At 35.3% G+C, this 24,694-nt stretch overlaps 1 protein-coding gene across 1 annotated transcript; it reads left to right on the plus strand.

Annotated features, from left to right (window-relative positions):
- Positions 1 to 2,948: 2,948 nt before the first annotated feature.
- On the plus strand, positions 2,949 to 22,779 carry LOC144843494 (sacsin-like). Its single transcript, XM_078700281.1, has 5 exons — positions 2,949 to 2,973; positions 3,217 to 3,305; positions 3,736 to 4,006; positions 4,514 to 6,058; positions 6,939 to 22,779. The coding sequence occupies exons 1-5, from the start codon at positions 2,949 to 2,951 to the stop codon at positions 21,128 to 21,130; spliced, it is 16,122 nt and encodes a 5,373-aa protein (XP_078556407.1). The 3' UTR covers positions 21,131 to 22,779.
- The last annotated feature ends 1,915 nt before the right edge of the window (positions 22,780 to 24,694 follow it).

The raw sequence follows: 24,694 nt of genomic DNA on the forward strand, positions 1-24,694 counted from the left end.
TTAATTGTGTTCAATATAGTTCACTATGTCGGTCGGTTGGTCGGTCTGTCTGTCGGTCTGTCGGTCTGTCTGTCGGTCCGGTATCACTATGCATTGTAGCACGCGACTTAATGGCTGTTGGCCTTGTTTCATATCCAGCGGGTATTTATTTGATCAATATGTTATACCATCACCCAACAAAATAAACGCCCCTGGACGTTTATACGAATAAATACGGTATTTAATTTCATTATTATTCATGCATATAATTTATTGGTCCATGTTTATATATTCCTCTTTTCTTTAATTTTATGGGACTGCTGTTTATATTTTGTATATTATTTCAAATGCAAACAATACACTTCATTTTACAATATTTTTATGCCCGATCGCCCGGCCCCACTAATTCAAAATCCCAGATCCACCACTTCTGTACTTAATTACCTGACCTGATTTTTTTTTCATATTGATTAAGATAATACAGTATAGTATAGTAGGCCTATTATTGTTTTATTTCATTGGCAAAATAAATAATATTTATTATTCTCTATAAACTGAAGAGGTACACACACCCACTCAACATTATTGATTAGGAATTGTATTTGTAATCATCCAATGAAAGACGAGTATTATGTTGGAATTTCCCAAGAAAAAAACCCATGTTACGTGGCCGGATATTGATTAAAACTAGTCAAGTCACATGACAGATTCTCACGCATATAATATAACAATATATTCTATCAGGAATAGTTCACGCAGCAGTTGGGTGCAGGTAGCCATGCCCGGTCCAAGAAAATGTGAATCACTTTATACTGCAGGTTGGTAGTATTAAATATTTATTGATCGACTCTCTGTGATCGACTTCTTATTGTGACCTCCTTCCTTCTGTGACCTCAGGGCCGTAGCCAGGATCTGTCAAGGATCTTATCGGACACTAAGTATTTCGCCCCTTTATCATGTTACATCCAGGGACCAAAAATTCGTATTTATTTTTCAGGTGAAAATCGGCAACCAATTCATTTGATTACAGCTTCGTATCGCTAGACGTACACGGAAGTAGGTATGAGTTATTCATGAACGAGTTTACGAATTTTTCAATTTACAAATAACCTTTTGTAGGAAGTTTCAGAAATAATGAGGGTGAGGTATTGGACATATCGGGGCCCGGGGGTTCGCAGTCGGTTAAGGGGTTTCGCTGTAAATTGGAGGGAACTATAAAAAAAACCCTGGCTACGGGCCTGCCTAGTTCCGCACCCATATATTATACACTGTATACTGTATACATAATGTTTGTTTAAATGCATTTAAACGAGTGTGGAAACGAAACGAAACGACTTTTGTTGTTGTCTCGATTCTGTGGGATCGTTTGGTTTATGTTGTATTCTTTTCTTTTTTGTATTGAACATGATGGTGTTTTGTTTGGTTCCATTGTGGAACACCGACGCAAAATGTTGGTGTTATGCGCGATTTGAACGATTTGCGCAATTTGAAATTGCGCAAAAAATTCCTTGCGCAATTTGAAATTGCGCAAAGAATTCTTGCGCAATTTCAAATTGCGCAAGGATTTTCTTGCGCAATATTAAATTGCGCAATCAACTTGCGCAATTTCAAATTGCGCAAGAAAATCCTTGCGCAATTTAAAATTGCGCTGCACAATTTGTAAAATTGTCAAATTGCGCAACAGAATTCTACCAGAATGCGTGCTAACGTCGACGATTGGTTAACAATAATAATTTATTGGAAACTAATAACTCAAAATGAAACATAATAAATGCGAAGATAACATGTGTATAATACACAACATAAATGGCATACACAATTAAATAATATTATCACTCATTGTAACTCTTGAAATAAATCAAAATAAATGTAAAAATAACAAAAATTAAGGCAGTAATACACAACATAGTCTACCGCCACCACCATTTAGACTTGCTATCAAAACATAGCCAGTAGTAGGCTAGAGTAGTATAGCCGCCCGCCCCGGAGAACACCACCGCTTCGTTTTCCTTTGTCGGGTCTTCGTTGGTATGCTAACAATAACAACATTTTCACTATTAAAATATGGAAATGCGATATTATCTTTAATGTTTAATCATTCTTAGAAATTACTATAAAAATATGGGTGTGCATGATTTCACAATCTGTCGAAAAACCTTGCGCAATTTGCAGATTACTTGCGCAATTTAATACGTTACTTGCGCAATTTGAGACAGATGTTTCAATTCAAATTGCGCAAGGAATTCTTTGCGCAATTTTAAATTGCGCAAATCGTTCAAATCGCGCATAACATTGATATGAATTTCCTGCGCGATGATATGAATTTAATGACGCGATGTGAATGAAATGCATCGCGATGATATGAATTTAATGACGCGATGTGAATGAAATGCATCGCGATGATATGAATTTAATGACGCGATGTGAATGAAATGCATCGCGATGATATGAATTTAATGACGCGATGTGAATGAAATGCATGGCGATGAAATGAATTTAATGACGCGATGTGAATGAAATGCATCGCGATGACATTAATTTAATGACGCGATGTGAATGAAATGCATCGCGATGACATGAATTTAATGACGCGATGTGAATGAAATGCATCGCGATGATATGCATTTAATGACGCGATGTGAATGACATGCATCGTGATGATATGACTTTAATGACGCGATGTGAATGAAATGCATCGCGCGATGATATGGATTTTATGACGCGATGTGAATGAAATGCATCGCGATGATATGGATTTTATATACATTTGAATAAAGGCTGTATTTTGTAGCATGCCCACTTTTCATGCACACAAGAGCAGTTAATTCTTGAGGCTTATGCCTATTGCTTGCTGCTGACAATTGTGCTTAATAGGCCTAAAATAGTATAATTCTACATTTTCATCTAGTTACAATTATATAATTATTTTCCAATTTCCAGGTGACTAACAACAGCAAATCTCAGCCGTGATGTCTAGTAAAGTTAAGGGTAAAGGTATGTAGAATCACATTCACTCTCTTCCTTTACCATACTCCTCAACTCAACAGATGAGATCGAGTCAATGAAATAATAATTATAATAATGGTAGTCACTCTTATATAGCGCTTAAATGTCTTCAACTTGATTGTCTTGCTTTCAATATAATGCAATTTACACTCACACACACACACACACACAAATATCCTAATAAGCAATGATAATTTGTTAAAATTATTTTAGTACCACTTTTTTTCTTAGACAACTATAGATTTGGCCAAAGAGAGCCTCCGTTGGTAGACTATGTGAAACAAATACTTCGAAATTACACTGATGGTCAGTTGTTGAAGGTAAATAAAATCATCGTTATTTATACAGTATCTTATTTATTGGCTCAATACAAAAATTTTATATAGAAATTGTATAAATAGCGCAGCTTACAGGAAGTCATGTTGTCATAATTTTAAAAGTGTCCACGAACACTATCACTTACTGATCAGATAGGAATGTACAAGTAGGCATTCGAATATTTGTTAATGTCTAATTATATAGAGTGTAGGCCAGCTCGTTCTATTATTATTAATTTATAATAAATAATGTTAAATCCAAAGGCAAAATACTGAAAAAATGACAATGTTGTGGGTATCAGTGGCTGGATCAATGGAGATACAAAAACAAGCGAAAAGCTAAATCAAAACGATAAAGTAAAACAGCCAGAAAAGTTAGCAGAGCTTTCGGGCAACACTAATAAATCATGTTAATATACATTTCTATATAAAGGAGTTGACACAAAATGCAGATGATGCCGGTGCTGCGACGATAAAGTTGTTATACGATGGACGACAACACGGTACAGATCATCTGTATTGCGAAGAAGGAGTCGGTGATCTGTCTCCTTATCAAGGGCCAGCTTTGTGTGCGTTCAATGATGCTACATTTCAAGAAAGTGACTGGAATAGCATACAGAATTTGTCGAGATCTGGAAAGAAGGACGATCCAACAAAAGTTGGTCGTTTTGGAATGGGATTTGTGTCCGTATATCATTTGACAGGTAAGCTTTTTATACAGAGTTACATTGCTGGGCCATGTGTTGTCTTTACAATCCTATGATATAATGCATATTTCTGTCTATATTATTATTATTATATGGTAGATTGAAATAGTTTGCACTTACCGTATTTGTATGTACATTTTCTGCTACTCAGTTCATCTAATTCTAGAATACATGGTTATTACTTTGCTCCTTACATACACTACCTGTAATATATTTTTTTTAAACCTTATTTTTCAATGCCTAATCATGTGTCATGTAAGCTCAGTCGCAGCAAGAGTGAACCAGAGAGAACCAAAGATAACTAAACTATGCTTTCTGTGTTTTTTATAATGTTGTACTGTGGACATGAAAACAATTCTCAAAAGTCGTTTAGATATGTAATCCAGGAGTTTTAGAAATGAGATTTTTTAAAATTTGTTGCACTTACTGCTTTCTCTACACATCAGTATTTAATGTTATTCAACTTTTGTATGTTTTCTATGTTTGTTTAATAATTAATTTCAGATATTCCAAGTATTGTCAGTGGAGATCATTTTGCATTTATGGATCCTAGTGAGACATTGTTTGTGCATGAAGGTAGAGTAGAGCGGGGCCGGCAATTTCACAAGAGCAATCCTGTTTTTAAAAACAGTAGATTCTCAGACACATTTGCACCATATAAACATCTGTTCAAAGATCATCCAGGTCTAGTAGAAGGAGAGTCTTTCTCAGGAGCAATGTTTCGCTTTCCTCTTCGAAATCGACGATCAGCAATTTCAGAAGAGACAATAGATGGTGAAGAAGTAAGAAAACTTTTTAAATTGTTTGTTGATGATGCAAAAATACTACTTCTATTTCTGAAGAACATAAGTAGTATATCTGTTGGAGAGAGATTCACTGAAATGGAAAAACCGTTATTTTCTGCACGACTATCAGCTGCAACTAATAACTTAGTTAAGGGAAAGAGGGAAGAAATACTATCATCCATAAAAGGTTGTAAACAGCACAAACACAAACAGCAATTCTTAACAACATTTCCGATGAATATTCAAGTAGAATTACTTGAGAATGAGAATGTTACAGCTACAGAATATAAATGGCATGTGAGTGTTTATTTGGGTAAACTAGATCGAAAATCAAAAATGTTGACATTAGCAAAAGAACTTGATCGACTTCCACTTGCTGGCGTCGCCATGCAAGTTTCCACAAGCAACGTGGTGCAGGCAATTAAGGGCAGAACATTCTGCTTTCTTCCACTCCCAGCGGAAGAGAACTACAGTGGGTTACCAGTCCACATCAATGCAGATTTTTGTGTTAGTGATGACCGTCGCTCAATCAAGTGGCCCCTTGGAGATCGTAATGATAAGATGTCTAGATGGAATGAACTACTACTACATGAAGTTGTTCCAAAAGCTTACATGAAACTCATTCAAAAAGCCATTGAGCTGCAAAAAACAGGAAAATGTTCAGTTAAATGTGTCTATCAGACTTGGCCTGATATGGAGAAAGTGACTTCCCCTTGGAAAGAAGTAATGTGCCGTGAACTTTTCAAGATGTTACTGAAGGAAAAAGTTTTCTTTACTGAGGCTTGTAATGATAGTTGGATAGATATTGACACTGCAATATTTGATCTTCAAGAAGACATTCCAGAAGAAACACAACACCTTATTTTGCAGCTTCTTTTGGAGCAGAAGAAACCGGTTGTCTCCATTATAAACTATCCAAATGTCATGAAGGCACTTGAAAATTCCAGAAAACGCCATATCACTCCTAAACTTGTTCGTGACACTCTACGTGGTGTTTCTTTAGGCAACCTTACCAGTCAAGAAAAGATCAATCTTTTAGAGTACTTACTGGCTGATGATGATTTCAATGATCTGCAAGGATTTGAGTTGCTGCCTCTCGCCAATGGATCGTTTTGTAAGTTCGCATCTGGAGAAACTAATGTGATTTTCTCTGTATCAAGTGAGTGCTCAATGGATCTATTACCAGGTTTAAGTCACAGATTCATTCAAGAGGATCTTGAAGTTTCATTGAAAAAGAAAATTAAAGATGGAAGCAATAGCACAGGTAAGTTAACACTGTATTTTGGTCGCATTTACAACTAAAATGTGTGTAATCTTTGACAAAAGAATTAAAATAGGTTGCGAAAAGTGCGACAGTCTACCTCCGCAATCTAAGCTACCCAAAATGTGTCTGTGTAAGAAATACAAATTTAAAAGTAATGTAAAGTTATTACTATTTTGCATGATCCAGCAGCGTACCAAATTGATGGCACTGTTGTTAGATTATTTCCTTCCAGTTCTGGGGTCCAGAATGTGCAATATAAAATATTCTTTGCACTTAATATAATCACTGTATTTCCGCATAAAAATTAAATATATATTAATTTATTACTGAAAATCATATAACTGAATAAACTGATCTTGTGCCTGAAAATTGAGGGTCCTCTTTGGTGATAACACATTGTAATATGTATTGGACATAAGGAAAACTGTTAGTCTATATAACCGTGGGTATTTTACAACCTTCAACCCCTTCGTGGCAGTTTTCAAATGTAAATTCATCTCCAGTACAATTTCGGTCATTTATGACACTCCATTACTCCCCTAAACACCAACCCCGTTTCCGGTGTAAGATACGGATAATGTTCAAATTTCATTTCCCAGTACAATTACAATTATTTTGATACCGTATGCTAATGTATGTTTGCAGTAGAACAAATTTGGCTGACCCGCCCTGTCTCTTTTTCTCATAATTTATAGATTGCATATAATAATGTGCATACATTTAAATAAATAAACTTGAGTCAGTCAAATTTGTTGAGACTCTATATAATTCATAATATGTTTATAGTCTTCATGAAACAGTATGCGTGCAATACATTGTTGATATGTAAACTTGGGTTGCATGCAGATTATATTAACATCAATATATTCTCTATTTCCAGGTATAAAACAGGTTCGAGAGCTGAAACCAAACATGATTCCAACTTTAATCAAAGAAGCATTGCCACATGATTGGTTAACCAATCCATGTGTTATTTGGCATCCTGGCCAATATGGCCATCCTACATTCAGCTGGCTTGAAATATTTTGGAATTTCCTTCAACGATCTGGTAAAAGCATCTGTTCATATGAAGGTATTACACTTATCCCTACGAACCTCAATCATGATCCTAAAAATATTGAGTTAGCTCGATTTCAAAAGAAATCTCGCCTTGTTGTAATCAGTAGTAAGTATGTGGATCCAAACTTGGTAGAAATATTGACAAAACTGCATTTGATTCTAGTTAATATGGAAGGTGCAGATTTTGTTATAGTTCCCCCATCAAAATGGCAACTGTACTTCCATGATGTATCATCACCAGGAGACATCTTGCGCATTTTTATTGAAGATGGAACCAGCCAAAAATTTAAAGAGGATGTTGATAAACTTTCTGCAGATCATGTCAAATTGTTGAGATCATTTCTAAAAGATATTCCAACTGGAATTATGTCTGAAGAGTTAAGGACACTTTTGCTCAATATTGCTGTCTTTGAAAGAGCAACACATGTTTTCAGAAGCCCTGCTAATAGGTTCCAGATTGCTGTTGCCGATAGAAAGTTACTTAGGACAGTGAACAAAGAAGGACTTCCACCATTTGGCTTTCCAACCAAAGATATAGTTCTTGACATATCTGATGAAGACTCGAGTATTTTAGCTTCTAAATTAAGCCTTCAGTCATGTCCAAGAGAAGTCATATTGTGCCAAATGATTCAGTGTACCGAGATAGACAACGAGATGGATCTAAAGTCACTCATCATCTGGATAATGGAAAGGTGGCATGAACTAAATGCCAACAAGAAGGTTATCAGCGAAATGAAAAAGAAAGCATTCATTCCAATGCAAGATGGGAGTCATAAGAAGGCATCAGATTGTTTTGATCCATCAGATGAACTTTTAACCAATCTTTTTGGAATTTTAGATGTATTTCCCACAGCACCATTTGATCGTAACTATAGGGAAATCCTTCTAAAGCTTGGATTAAAAACATGCCACAAAGTGACAAGTAGTGACATTATAAGGTGTGTAAATCACTTAAATGAACATCCTAACGAAGAGAGAGCATATGCTCTATGCAATCTTTTAGAAGTAATTCCCCATGTTATCAATGATGGCAGACTTTACAGTTGCCTACAAAGTCACCAATGGGTTCCTGTTGTAAAGTCATTGCAACAAAATACATATCCAGAGGATTTCCCTCTGTTTAAGTCAACTCATATTCTAGTGTCGCCAAATGATGTGAAGTCTGTGAAACATGCATCTTTAGTAGGTTCGACATTGCCGCTTGTCTTGGATCAGTTTACTGAATTATCTAGAAGATTCCGCTGGGAGTCAATGCCTTCTCCACATTTGGTTTACGAACATTTGCAAAATGTAGTAAACTATGTAACTGAAGAGAATCAAATGGAAAGGAATGTAGACACATATAGCATTGAAAGTATACTACACAATATATACCGAGTCTTACAAAGTACCATATTTGAGATGAAACCATTGATTAAGAAAGAAGACAAGTGGGTATGGACTGGACAATGTTTTGTTGCACCAACAAAAATGTCAATTAAGAAAACCAGACATAGCTTAGAGCCTTACATATTTGTTCTTCCTCTAGGATTTCATCTATACAAGCCATTGTTTAGTGAATTTGGAGCAAGTTTAAAATTTGATGATGAAACAAACCCAATGCTTAGACTATTTGAGGAAATAAAGCTTTTTCATGAGGCTAGACAGGATGTGACACATGAGCGCATTAAACACGATAGGGATCTAGCAATACAAGTCATTGAATCTATTATAGACTTGAACCTTGAACATGACAAGTTGCCGAATGAAGTTAGGAATCAAATTTTTCTTCCAATAGCGACGCCAAATGAAAATGTTCTTAAATTTGCCTCATGTGATGATGTATGCTACCCTAATGAGGAATGGCTAGAAGATGAAGAATTTGAAGATATTAAGGTTGTGCATGAAAGTGTCCCTCGTGGGATATACCAACGTCTAGGTGTGACACCACTTGGTCAAAAGATTAGTGGTGCAATGGCTTTAGCAGGATTTCAACAAGCTGGTCAAAAGGAGGATCTTACTCAAAAGTTAAGGAACATTCTTGACAGTGGCTATACTGAAGACTCTATCGCAAAAGAGATGATTCAAAATGCTGATGATGCAGGTGCCACTGACGTCAAATTCATGATTGACATGCGCACAAATAGTGAATTAAAATCAAAGCTATTAGATAAAGGCATGAAGGTATGGAATGGCCCTGCGTTATGGGTTTACAATGATGCAACATTTAGTGATGCAGATTTTGTGAACATTACCAAACTTGGTGGGAGAACCAAACAAGACAATCAAGTGCAGATTGGCACATTTGGTGTAGGATTCAATTCCGTTTATCACATAACAGATGTTCCCAGTTTCTTGTCTCGAGGTAGTATTGGATTCCTTGACCCACACACAACGTTTCTGGACAGCCAATTGAGGGATAAGAGCAATCCTGGCATTAGAATTGATCTCAATCAAAGTACAACAACCTTGAAACGATTCAAAAATCAATTTCTACCATATCAGGGAATTTTTGGATGTGACATTCTTGATAAAAATAAAGTCAACTTTGAAGGAACATTGTTCCGTTTGCCATTAAGACAACACAACATGGGCGTTAAAAGTGAAATAAGTAATAAATACTTTAAAGAAGACAATGTTATTCAGTTAATGAAAAATGTTACTGAAATGTCTGAGAAACTACTTCTTTTCACGCAGCATGTAACACAGGTATCTGTGTGTCATCTAGGAATTCATCAAAAGCCACAGGATGCTGTAAAACTGTTCTCTGTCCGAAAATATCCAAAACAGTACTTGCAAGAAATAAATGGGTTACTGAAAAATCAGCCAGAAGAAAACAAGTTTGAAATGCAGAATACCATCTTACGGGAGGCTGCGCAGTATATTTCACAAAAGAACGGCACTGATTATCCATGTGCATTAACAGAAGTATGTGTGGAACATTGTCTTACACGTGAAGGAGCTGTTCGACTTCATAGTACTTGTGCTGAAGTTGCAAACGATTGGCTAGTTTTCACTTGTATGGGCCAAACAAATTCTCTGGATTTATACAAAAAGCTACAGAGTAAGACTTATGCGCCAAGGTTTAAGATTCCATGTGGAGGAGTAGCACTTCCAGTTAAACACATTCTTGAAGAAGGTGAAGTATTCTGCTTCCTTCCTCTGTCAATCCCAACTTCTGGTATACCTTGCCATATAAATGGTAATTTTGCTGTATCTAATGACAGGCATAGTCTTGTGAAACGAAATACACAAAGTGATGACGATAATAAAATAAAATCTACTTGGAATAAAGTTATTATGAAAGATGTAATCACCAGAAGCTATGTCGGTTTACTAAAACATGAAGGAGCCAAGAAATGCTTTAAAACTACTTCATTGTATGACCTTTGGCCTGATGAATCACAAATTCCTCGGCAAAGTGAATATTACCCCCTCTTAAATGCATTCTATCGAGCAATGGCATATGGAATTGATGATTCTGGAGATAAGCCATATGTATTTTATAGCGATGGTAAGTGGTTAAATTTTGAATCAATTGCCATTTACAAGCCAACTGTTCCACATAGCCCTATTACTGATGATGTGAAGGCAGTTCTTCAGATGTTCATTCCGTCTGAAAAGTATGTAGTAGACCTACCAGAAAAGGTTATAAATGGATTTAAAAGAGCTGGGTGTAGTGACTTAATTGATCAATACACAGAAGAAAGGTTTTTTGAAGAAATATTTTTCTGCAACATCAAAAAAATTCAAAATCAAACTCAACGTAATAAATTGATCATGCATGTTATTGACAACTCTAAGAAGACCCCGCTGTTCAAAAAGCTCTTACAGAACACAGCTTGCATTCCAACTGGCAGTTGTTTGGAAAAGATATCTAGAGTCATACATCCACATGGTAAAGTGGCTGATCTTTTTAAAAATGAAGAAAATCGTTTTCCAATTAAGTCTTTTCAGACAGACAATACACGAATGGAAGTTATGGTTGAGCTTGGAATGATAAAAGATGATCTGGATTTGCCAGAACTTCTAGAAAGAGGACGTGCTTTTGGAGATAGTAAGCAAAAGAAAGAACATAAGATAAGGAAGATTCAATCATTCATGAGGTTATTGGAAAAAAAACGAAAGATGATCGATCGTGGATTTCTTAATAAACTTTCCACTTTACAACTTTTACCAATATTGAAAAGACCAAAAGATTTTCCTACTAACTTTCCATGGTTCGGAGATAAATGTCGTAATTTTGTTTGTGCTAAAAACATCTGCCTTTCTGAACATACAGATTTAGTATGCTTTGTAAAACCTATCGTTGATGAAGATGTTTTTCAACGTTGCGAAGATGCAGGACGTGTTCTTCGGATGTTTAATCTATCAAGTAAAACATGTACACCAGGTTGCAATGAAATTATCCAACAACTTAAAAAACTATCTGAGATTGAAAATGACTTACTTATTAGTAGTGACTCAACTGTTGTACGGCTTTGCAACAGCATCTATTCACATCTTGAAAGAGGACTTGGGATGGAGGAATGGGACGCAGATATTCATGAATTACGTAATGATGATTGGCCATGGATATGGTGTGGGGATCGATTTGTCAATACAAATTCTGTTTGTGTAAATGAAGGCAATATAAATCTCAGTCCATACATCTTCTCAGTTCACAAAAGTTTACGGAATCATAAGAAATTGTTTGACCATTGTGGAGTAGCAATGGATCAAAGTGAACGGTTAAGTGATCTTATACAAATTCTTCATAAGGTCAAAGAGAAACACCAACGAGTTGTTACTCCTCTTGAAACTAACATTGACCACAAGCTTGTTATTGACATTTTACATTTTATCAAAAGTCTTACAAAAGAACGTTTTGCAGAGGCTGATCAGAAAATTCTTATTCCCATTCAGAGTCAACATATCAGACTTGTCTTACCAGATGAGTGTTGCTTCTGTGATGATTGGTCAAAGCAATTGGTAAACATTGAACATGATGAAAATGTTGTACATCAAGATATATCAAATGGAACAGCCTCATTTTTTGGAGTCATGCCTTTGAGTAAAAAGTTATCTCACAGTAATGAGATTGGAATAACACAATATGGTCAAGGTGAACAATTAACCCAAAGGTTGCATAACATACTACAAGACTATCAAGCAACAGATATTCCAAAAGAAATGATCCAGAATGCAGATGATGCAGAAGCTAAAGAAGTAAACTTTCTAATAGACCTTAGCCGAAATTCAAACACAAAAGGTTTATTAGATGAAGGAATGGCTCTATGTCACGGCCCAGCGCTTATTGTTTATAATGATGCGAAGTTTACAGAAGAAGATTTTGAAAGCATAATAAAGTTGGGTGGACAATCTAAGAAAGAACAAACAAACAAAATTGGAAAGTTTGGTCTGGGTTTCAATTCTGTTTACCACATCACAGATGTCCCAAGTTTCGTCAGTAATGGCCGACTAACGATTTTTGATCCTCAGAGATTTCATCTTGGCAATCAAATTCAGTCGGGAGCTCCTGGAATTCAGATCGATTTTAGAAAAAACCCAAGCACTTTGACAAGGTTTAGTAACCAGTTTCAGCCCTACGCAAACTTGTTTGGATTGGATTTTTCACTGGAGTCATGTTTCACTGGAACTCTCTTTCGACTTCCACTTCGAACTCAGGATCAAGTACAAAAAGGTGGAGAGATAAGCAAAGCAGTTTTTGAAGAAAGCCAAATAACAAAACTCATTACCATGTTTTGTGAGCAAGCTGGTAATATGCTATTATTCACCAAGCATGTGAAAGCAATCAAAGTCTACCATAGAAGATCCTATGATGAACAACCAGAATGCATTTGTAGCGTTGCAAGAGAAAGTACCAGAGAAGACATGGAAACCGCTTACAAGATTAGCATTACTGTAGACTTAAAGGGTCAAATTACGAAAGAAGACTGGATCATCCAACCTGCTATAGGAACTAGTGATGCTTTACAATTTGCCAACAGTTCCTTTGGTAAAAAGCATGGGTTAAACACACTTGGTGGACTGGCTTATAAATGTAACAGTCAAGATGAATTCACTGGTTTAGTGTTTTGTTTTCTTCCACTCTCTGTTCCATCTAGTGGGCTCCCCGTAAATATCAATGCAAAGTTTTCTGTAGCTCCAGATCGAAGAAGTCTTCGCAAGAGGGGATCAGGAGATGATGCATCAATACATTCAGAGTCACAATGGAATGATGCTTTAATGAAAGATGTAATCTCAAGAGGATATGTAGTGATGCTTTCAGAGCCTACTTCAAGATCATTTATACTCAATGATGTATCGATTAACAATAAAGAAGACAATATGTTTTCACTCTGGCCAAGAACTGATCGTGTACATACAGATATCATTCATGTTGTGCATTGTTTCTATCAAGCTGTTGTGCGTGGAATAGATTCTGAAACAAAACCTCCTGAGATATTTCAAGTTGAAGATAACTGGTATACATTTCAGGAAATTTGTTTCCTTGATGAAAAGTTGACAAATTGTCAAATTTTACCGACGGTGAAAGAGATACTTGTTAGAAATGGTCGTGTTATTGTAGATTTACCTGACTACATTCGAAAAAGCTTCCAAGAATCAAAATGTTCAGATGCTGTGGCAGATCATACAATTTCATATCAAAAGTTTTTCGAGAAACATGTTTTCCCGAAATTATTAGAATTACCAGATTCTTTGGTCAATAAAGTTGTACTGTTTCTGCTCAAACACAATGACGGGTATGATTGGATAGATAGCAACTTGAAATGTCTTCCTTGTATTCCCTCTACACCTAATGGGATTCGGAAACGTCCATCTGAACTAATTGATGCATCTTGTCCTAAAATTGCTTCAATGTACCTTCCAGAAGATGGAAGATTTCCATTTGGCAAAGAATTCAAAGAGCAACAAATATCTATAAAGTTACATTCACTAGGTATGTCACATTCGGTTGTACCATTTGAGTACATTGTTGAACGATGCCAATCGATTGAGATATTACATCAATTAGACTCAACTGAGGCAGTTACACTATGCCAGAAAAGAGCTAATGCTGTCATTAAATACATAGATTTAATTCAAATGAATGCACATCAAGTACAAAGAATTAAAAGTATCAAGTTCATTCCAATTGAGACTCAAGCCCCAGCTGACTATCCTGTTAGATGGGCAAATTCAGTCGATTTATTTCTGTCACCAGAGTGTGTTTACATATCAGAATTAGTAGACTGTGTTGGAGCTGTTGCCCCAATTTCAAAATGTCTACCATGTTCTGAGAATACCAGGGAAATACTGAAAATGAAAGTCGTTCCTAGCTTGATGGACATTCTTAAACAGCTGAAATATTTAGTTGTTACTGACATGACTGACAGTACTAAAGTTGCAAAAGTTCAAAAAATGTACAAGTGCTTAATGAAGAAAATTCAGAAATTATATTCCAATGAAGAAACAACCATCCGTGAGTCATTGCAGGATTCAGCGATTGTCTTGTGTTATGAAAAGTTTATGAGAATTGAACATGTCGCACTAGAATGCAAAAAGGATTTCCAGCCATATCTTTACAAATTACCACTTGAACTCCGAGATTACAAGGATATTTTCCAATTACTAGGCATAGAAGACGATTTCTCTTTTTCAACTTTATTGAATATTAGTTATAATCTTCAAGAGAAGTATACAGAACAAGCTCTTGAAGGAAGAGACTTACAAGTGGCAATTGAAATGGTTCAAAGTATTCCTAATTGTAAATCTAGTGTTGATAAACGTCCAATTTTAGTTCCCGATCGACAAGGACATTTAAGGCCAGTCGACCAACTAAGCTTTTGCCTTCATGACACTTCAGATGCTGATATAGGAGGAGAAATCATATGCCATGATCAAATATCTCACAAAGTGGCAGCTGATATTGGTATTAAAGATATCAGATTCAGTATACTGTCAAAGAGTGGATCGAGACTTAAATATGGTACAATGTTTGGTCAAGTCGAAAAACTGACTAACCGAATCAGTAATATCCTGAAGGAGTATCCGTGTGACGAGTCAATATTCAAAGAGCTGCTACAGAATTCTGACGATGCCGGGGCGGATGAAATTAATCTCATATACGACTCACGTCAACATTCAGATAAGAAAGTATTTTGTGAATCCTGGAAAGAAACTCTTGGACCAGCATTATGTGTTTACAACAATAAACCATTTACAGAAGATGACTTAAAGGGAATTCAAGATATTGGAACTGGTGCCAAATCATTTCATCCAGATAAGACAGGCCAATATGGAATAGGGTTCAATTCTGTGTACCATCTTACAGATTGCCCTTCATTTTTAACTGATGATGACAAACTTTGTATTTTTGATCCATATTGTGCATTCATTGACCATGCCACTCCAAATTCGCCAGGATACCAGTACAATATTTCACCAGAGGTTAATGAAATATTTCGAGATGCTCTGGCTTGCTTTCGTTTGGACTCTCTCAGAAACCAAGGGTCTACATTATTTAGGTTTCCTTTGCGTACTTCTCTGATGAAGTGTCTTGCTTCAAAAGAACAGGTACCAATGAGTCAAGAGCTATTTGATGGTGATAAAATACAAAGACTACTTAAAAATTTCAAATCAAATGCATTTCAGATGTTGTTGTATTTGAATAATCTTACAAAGATTACAATTTCACATATTGACGAAGAAAACCACTTGAAAACAGATTACTGGGTGAATGCAGAATTATCACAGGAAGATAGAAAAAGACGACATGACTTCTACAAGTATGTTAAAGAATGTGCCAAGACATCAACATTGGAAGACATTCAGATGAAAGAGGTTACATATGAAATGACAATTTCTGATAAATGTGGTAAAAGACAAGTATGGTTAATCAATCAACGCATAGGATCGACTGAAGAGATTCCAGAATACATATTAAATGCATATGATAACGGCAATTTGAAACTTTTGCCATATGGCGGCGTGGCAGCATGTACATCCGATAGATCTTCATCAACAGGTACCTATTGCTTCCTACCTCTTCCGATACGTGTAAAACTACCTGTCAGTATCAATGGACATTTCAGTCTTGATCCAAGTAGGCGAAATGTATCAAATATCTTACACAGTAAAACATGGAACGATTATGTTAAATGTCAAGTGATTGCCCACTCTTACTCTCAACTGCTCAAAGAATTGAGAGATAGACACTTTGCCTCTTACAATGGCAGTACATCACAAATTACCTGCTCTCCAGTGGAGATGGCTACAAAGATGGAATTTTATTGGAATTATTTTCCAGATATACAAAAAGTGCATACAGAATGGAAGCAATTGGCTGTACATATGTTTAAAGTTTTTCTTCGAAACCAAATGTTAATGTTTCCAGTCACCCGACGCAATGATGGGGTGATCGATCATAAGCCAAACATATGTGACATAGATGTTGCTTACATATTGAAATGGCTTCCTGCTGTTGGCAAAATTGAGGAAAAGGCATATTTTGATACGCTCAACTCATCTTGGTTTGCATTAAATATGATTCTGCAACAAATAGGTTTTAATGTTACAACTGTTCCACAAACTGTCTACAACGATCTGATTGAAGCAGGATCACAAGCTGCCAAACGGCAATCATATGCAGATGACATTGAAGAAAAATCACAGGCTTCCAAATTGCAATCAAATGCAGTTGACATTGAAGAAGGATCTGCCAAACACCAAATAGATGCAGTTGAGAAAGTTTCACCAAAAGCTGTTGTTTACTTCCTGAAAACTGCCTTCAATCCAGGTGAACTACCTTGTGACATCACTAGTTCAGCTCTTAAAAGTGAAAAGAATTACTTAAAGCTCCTGGAGTATATTGATAAAGATGAAGAATTAAAAGAAGGGGAAATCTCACTAAATGGTATTCCATTGCTTCTCACTCAAGACTTGCAGTTACGAAGATTCAGCGAAACAGATACTTATTTTTTATCAATAAGACATACACTGCTTCCAAAATCCTTGGCTGAGTTTGTTCATACAAATGCTCAATGTCATTTCTCTTGCAAGTCTCGTGAAATAAAGAAGTTCAGCATTACAGATCTTGTAGAAAGGTTACCTGCCAATTTAGGCCAAAGATATGAAGAGTGTGTTGTGTGGGATCCAAACAGCAAAGAATTGCCAAATAAATCTTGGATTGAAGAAGTGTGGCGTTTTCTTAAAATAGAATTTGAAAATGAGAAATGCTTTCCTACCAATAAGCATGAGAGACGCAGTCATATGAGACAACTGCTAGGTAATTGGTCTGTGCTTCCAGTTAAAGTTCCAATCAGAACAAGTCTATTAGCAATTAGGCCAGAAGTAAATCACTACTTAATGCCATTTTCTGCTGCTGAGTCTGTACTTCATTGTCATATATATGATAGCTTTATTAAAGATGCATGTGCAAAGATGAGTCTTCCAGTTGTAGATGAGTCTATATTTCCGAGAAAAGGTTATAACTTTATGCCTTTTTCTAAATCGGATGATCTCGTAGACTTCATTAAATGTTTCATTGCCACTGACGACAAACCTACAAGAATATTGAAAAGTTTTGTATCTTTGTTGGATAAAAATGATCAAGCCTTTGATTCACTGAACCAGTACAACAAAAAAGATATTTTGTTGTTTTTTGAAAGGTTTGTTAGATCTTCCATAAAAGAAGAACATATCAACGATTTGCAACGGTTACCATGCTACCGTTCTATTCACAATGAATTCATTAATTTGAGTAAAAACAAAGATCATTTTGTTCTTCATTCTGATATTCCAATGGCCGAAAAAGAAAAGTGGGTAGATGAAGCAAATGCCGAGTTCATTAAAGATGATGAATCATTGAAAAAACTCTATGTACTTCTTGGATTGAAACAAAGTAGTGAACCAGACGTCTACAAAAGGTTCATTCTACCGTCTTTTCACAAATTTACAGATGGTACAAGAGTTGAACACATGAAACAAATTCGATGTATTGTGGATAAAGCAAATTCTTACACAGATAAACAAGAAAGAAAAAGAATGATAGAGTCCATGGATTTGAAGAACACGCCTTTAATTTCCCACAAAGACCGACCATTGAAACGTATATGTGATTATTTTGACGATTCAGTTCCAATTTTTAAACTTATGTTAGAACCTGAAAGGTTATTACCAGAAGCATTCTGTGACGATAATTGGAAACCATTTATGAGAGACCTGGGTTTGCAAACAAAAGCTACATCTAAACTGGTTTTGGAATTTGCACATAACATCGAACAGAGGTTGAATAATTCGGAATTCAAGGCACAGTTGAACAAGTCTGAAGAACTTGTTGAATACATTGCAAATTCTGAAGAACTGAAGGCAGATAAAAGATTCTTAAGTCAAATCTGTAAAATATCATTTTTAGTACCACAGGACTTGGACAAGAATCTGTTAACACTTCACGAACGATATCAAGAACCTGGTAAATTAGGCATAGCTTACAATGGTGCCTTAACATATAGAAATGTTCACCTGGCATGGACAAGTACAAGCATTTTACCATACTATGCGGTTCCTAGCATGCTACGTGTTAACAGGGGTAAATCGTTCACCAATATACTTTCAGACTTAAATATGTCTGACACGCCATCAAGTGATATTGTTCTTAAGCATTGCAGGAACATATTTACACATCTTGAACGAAAATACTCTAAAAGACATGAAAGCATAGCTATATCCTCGGATTTTAAAAAAGCATTGCATGATGTTATGCAAAACGTCTATGAGTATTTTTCAGCCAAATGCAGAAAAAGTAGTGTTGATTGTACATGTATTGTGAAAGAATTAAAATATATGCCAATCATGTTAGTCGATGACGATAAGATTCTTATTCCAGCTAAGTATACTGTAAAGTATAAAGGAAAAGTTCTAGCACCATACATACATGAAATACAAGAAACCTTTTCCCAATACATGGATTTCTTTACCAGTCTTGGTACTCAGGACAAGTCTTCCATTTGGCAATGTTGTGAAGTTCTCAGAATGATTCATGACGATATTGAAGATCAATCATTTTGTGATAATCCAAATTTAATATCCAAGATCAAGTATGCTGTTCACAAAATCTTCAAATCGTATGACGAAGAGGACTGGCTGCAAGGTATTGACGTCTTGTATCTTCCTAATCGATCTTATGAACTTATGGATTCAAGTACTTTGAAGTACTACGATAAACCGATGTTCGAGGTTAGAATGAAGAAGGAAAATGACAAGAATATTCTTTTTAATTTCACCGAAATTGAATTGAAAGGTCCTCCCATTGTATATATCCAAAACATGCCAGAGAAACTACAGCCTGGTAAATTCAGCACGGAAGTTAAAGAGTGTATGAGTTCAAATCCAATTGAAACTGAATGTCGTCATTCAAAGGAGGAACGTTGTAAAATATTAAATGATATTCAACGTCAACTCCAAGCTAGGGAATTCCGTCAAGGTATCTACCGTCTTTTGAAACATGAAGCTAATCAACAGGGCATAAAAGATGCAGGCACAGCTTATTCAGAAAAACCTTTGGCATTATCATCCAACCATCTCACCATCAAATGTCTCAAAAACCTAGAAATACATCTTGAGCAGTCTGGAAAAGTAATTGAAGGAAGTTCATATGAACCACATTGTTTCTTGGAAAGACAAGACAATCACGCAACAATATTCATGAGGCATGTCGATTCAAGTGATTCAGACAACGTTCACACATTGAAGCTCAAGATGGTGTATATAGTACGTGAGCTTACTGGAGTTCTTAATGACATGGCAGTAGCAATGATGATTGGTAGTGATCTGAAAAATATACAAACATCACTTAGTGATCTTAATATTCAGGCTTTAGATGAAAACAAATCCAACAGAATGTCGTTGCCAGACTTGGGATCACCTGTACGAGATGAGGTTGTGGGATCTTTGAATAACGATCCATTCAATGAATTCAGACCTGGGGAGTATGTTGTATATGAGCTAGACAATGAGGATGAAGTTTATGTGTATGCACAAATATTACAGGAGATCTTGTGCGATATGTCAGGAAGCAGTTCTCTCAACAGGATGTACAAAATTGACTATGGAAAAGTCAAAATAGTTAGCACTTTGAATCTATATAAGTGGCTGCCACGAAGTTCTAAAGAAACAGGTAAACATGTAGGCATGGAATTACAGCCATATATAGCTCCGGAATATAATCCACCAGGTACTGAAGAACCTTCAATGCCTTCAGTACCACGAACATATGACAACCTTGAAGAAACTATATCTGAGGTGTCAGACAAACTAGAAGAGATTTGGAAACTTGGAGTTGAAGAAAGAAAAAAGGCAATCAGACGCTTGTATCTAAAATGGCACCCAGATAAAAATCCAGGTCATGAAGAATTTTGCACTGAGGTATTTAAGCATCTACAAAATGAAGTCATTCGCTTAGAAAAGGGTCTTCCCAGACACAAAGAATCAACTGAGAGAAATGAATATCCTTCTGACTTTGGAACATGGAGTACACCATTTAAACAATGGAACGAAAAGGCACGAAGGGATAGAGAAAATAGAAATAGTTTCAATTTTGGTTCATCAACTGGATTTAGTGGAGCTCGACCCTCGACGCCTGAACCTGCAAAAGCGAAGATATTGCAGAGAGAGGCTCATCACGACTTCAATGCAGCTAGTAACGATGTTGATGGCAGTCGTCCAAGTTACAAATGGGCTGCTTATAAGTGTTTGCAAGCAGTTGAAAAATCATTAAAAGCAGCTATATTATCAAAGATTGGTGGAAATGTAAGGCATGATATTAGACATTTGTTAATCACAGTTGAAGATATACCTAACTGCCCACATGACCTCCGTAAACACGTCAATGAACTGTGTACATATAGTAAAGATCAGAATTTTGCCAGTTATCAGAACGGTAATGAAGCACTGCATAACCTATATAGCAGAGAGGATGCCGAAGTTTGCATTTCAAATGCACAAGTAATTTTAGACATGATGGACAAACTTAGCGATTTAAATAATGATTGATTCACCTAGCATAATATTATGTTTAAGTTACGAACATTAATAGGAAGTTTCAAATTAATTAAACTATTAACATGATTATTAATGGTTGAATCATTGAACTGCCATCTTTGCCATACAATTCACAACTATAAATCTACACCAGGCTTAATCTTGTTTTAACAAAAATTAGAAATTACAGTCCAAATAAACAAATTGAATTATTTTTATTAAAGTTACAGTGTAAAGCTCTGTCAGCACTATCAAACTAGTTAGACAAAAAATGTGATGTGCCCAAATATGGTAGTAATATGATGTCATCGTATCCATATTGAAGTGAAGGAACAAGCACCAACAAAATTTATTACAGTAAATGACATTATGCTTATTAATGTGTAGGTACCATAATGTATTTTCTATATAATTAGTATGTACTGGTAATTCTTCAAATTACTACAAAATGTTAATAAATGTATGAATAATAATTAAAATAATGTATAACAACATTTTTTAAGGCAGATTAATATTATTATTGAAAGAATGGTTTCATAGTTTTTTTGTGTCACTATACTGTATATATATATATAAACACATCAGGCAAAGAACATTAATTCTAAACTGCCCAGTGATATACTGAAATTGAATTAATTAATTTTAAACGATAAAGATGAGGAAATCTGTGAGAATGAGAAAAAGTCGCCCCAACCGAGACTTGAACTCGGACCGCCTGCTTGATATGCAGATGTCCTAACCATTAGACCACTGGGGCTTTCATGTTACTGTTCAAACTCGATCGGATAGCGACTCTTTAACATTCTCGGCGTGGTACGGCGGAACAGCACTAGTCCTCAGTTGTACGCACGCGCACCAGAGATCAAATTGATACGCCCTCATCTTTCAGTATTATTATTCACGAGGCGGAATCTCCGAAGAGATACTTTTATATATATATATAAACAAATCAGGCAAAGAACAGTAATTCTAAACCGCCCGATGATATACTGAAATGTAATTAATATATATATAGTTTGGCCAATTAGCCGGATGTCACCTGTCTTTTACTGAAGCTAAGCATTTTTGTATAATTTCAAACAGTCTGAGGAAATGGATGCTATATGTCAAATATCGTAGTAAATATAAGTATTCCGAAACACTAAATATATATATAGTAATATTACGAGAAAAAGATTTTACTCGCATGCGTTTTTGATTCAATCGTTGATAAGACCCTTCTACTTTTTTTGCAAATGTGTTAATTTACTCTTTTAAATTCTGTAAAATTATGTTAAAACTATACCATTATGTTTGTTTGCCATTGTTTGGTGGTGTGTGTATCTTTTTGTAGAGTTAGGTCTAATGTCGATTTATAAAGAAAAAAAAGTTATTTTAATTTTGTTTGATAGTTTATTGTAAATTGATCCAAAACAATAATAAGAAAAAGAACTGAATTATGATTTGTATCAATTTGGTCAACACTTGATTGGAAATCAGGTCAACACTTGATTGGAAATCAGGTCAACACTTGATTGGAAATCAGGTCAACACAACACACAGCATTTTATTTTGTACTGTTGCCTTTTTTTTCCCCTTAGTTAGAAGGAATGAAGGCGCTGTTGGCGTGGATGGATTTGTAAAGATAATTACATTTAAAATAAAAAATAAAATCATTATGAATCACACAGATGTTTAAACCGTATTATTTATTGAGTTTTTGTCCTTTTTTTTCCGTTTAACCAACGAATTCGTATCATTGACGATTTACTCGACGCATATAATTTAGTACCCAACTCTTTCATTACCGTCTGAAAACAAAAACACTGATTAGTGGGAGGTGGGGGTTGGGGTCGGGATTCGGGGCATCATTACTAGCTAACTAATAATAAACATTTATTAAATCCTATAAACCATAACCGATAAAACCGCTGTTTTCTTCTATAAATACACAAATATTACACGCTGTATTATAAAACAAGTTTTATCGGATTCCTCACCGTTTTGATTTGTTTGTTAATGATGACGATATTATTTCAATATAATAGTCTTCGTGATGCCAATGTATGATAAAGAGATACGAAACAATAAATACCAGTGTTTTATCCGGCGGATTTTAAGCTTTGCCTTAATATTCATATATGTTTAGGAATATTGATGGTTGATTTATATATATGCCTAATATAGTACTAAAATACATTCCTTAAGTTCTGTATACACTATCAAACTTGTTTGACAAAAAAAGTGTGATGTGCTCAAATATGGTGGTGATATGCCCAAATATGGTAGTGATATGACATCATCATCATGTCCATATGGGCACATCACATTTTTTTGTCACATAAAGTTTGATAGTGTAGATAGAGTTTAATATCGTTATCTTAATCATTGTCAGTATCACTATCATAACCATCATATTATTATTCTAGCTATGACTGGACGCCCACCTGCATTCCTGCATATAGCAAGAAGTGTTACTCACCAGAAGACTAATGTCCCATGGTCTTGTGGTCCGTCGCTGAAAGAAGAACAAACAAATAACTTTGCAATAATGTGTAATAATAAAAATAAATATATAGCTTTGCTTGTATTTTAAATTTTTACTTAATAGAATAATCTTAATTGAATAAAGCTCATTAATTGACTGTCAATAGAACTATAGGGATGGAAATTGTAAGTTACAACCTTCTGATGACAATTCTATTCATTTTGATACCCATCACCTCTAGGACCATTGTGTACAACGAGATTCTAAAGATTAAGAAGCAAGACATTTTGAAAATTTGCGTTTGACTTTCGATTCTTTTCCTTTCAAAATTATTCATATCCTGTTTGACAGTTACTGGCCATACAAATGTTTTTAAAATTCACTTTTCACGACGCTTTTGAGAGGGCGGGGGATGTTTTTTTTGTTCACATCGATAGTTACATCATAGTGTTGTGGGAGTAAACACATTACTCCACATACAGCAGTATGACACCCCTATGCAGGAGACACACGTTCCCATTAAGGGACACTTTACCGCGAAAAGAGGATATATACGAATGTACGAATAAATGCACTGTTGTGTGCCAAATTGTTGATTCAACCGTTATTAACGAGAAAATATTTTTCAAAAAACAACAAAAAAGACCAACATTATTTATATTAATTTATATCGCTATACAATACAAAATGGATAGAAATGGGTGGCGGCAGACAGTAGGTTCACATTGATAGTTACGTTGTTGTGTGAGTCAAATACATCATCTATAGTACTTCTTCTTGATAATGATTTACTACTGAACAACAAACACTGACGTTTTATTTAATTTTAAATGTTTATGAAATTTAAATTACTATAACATGATTGTCAATTTCATTATTAAAGAAATTTTCACACATATTATATATTTTATCATGAAACTGCAGACTTTTGAAGCTATATTTAATATGGTAACTTTACTTTTATTATTGCAACACCGATTCACTTTTTGTTTCATAAATTCATATTGTTTATTAGAGGAAATGAATAATAATAATATTCCCTTTTATGGTAAAACAGCATGTTGGTAGTGTACATGCACTCAATCAAAAATACTGTTGAGGATTATCTT

This window comes from Antedon bifida, chromosome 5 (assembly GCF_963402885.1).
Source record: "Antedon bifida chromosome 5, ecAntBifi1.1, whole genome shotgun sequence".
Classification (NCBI taxonomy): domain Eukaryota; kingdom Metazoa; phylum Echinodermata; class Crinoidea; order Comatulida; family Antedonidae; genus Antedon; species Antedon bifida.

Coding starts and splice junctions, on each gene's coding strand:
- LOC144843494 (XM_078700281.1), top strand. CDS start 2,949: ATGTCTAGTAAAGTTAAGGGTAAAG. Junction 3,306..3,735: donor CTGATGGTCAGTTGTTGAAG/GTAAATAAAATC, acceptor TTCTATATAAAG/GAGTTGACACAAAATGCAGA. Junction 6,059..6,938: donor AGATGGAAGCAATAGCACAG/GTAAGTTAACAC, acceptor CTCTATTTCCAG/GTATAAAACAGGTTCGAGAG.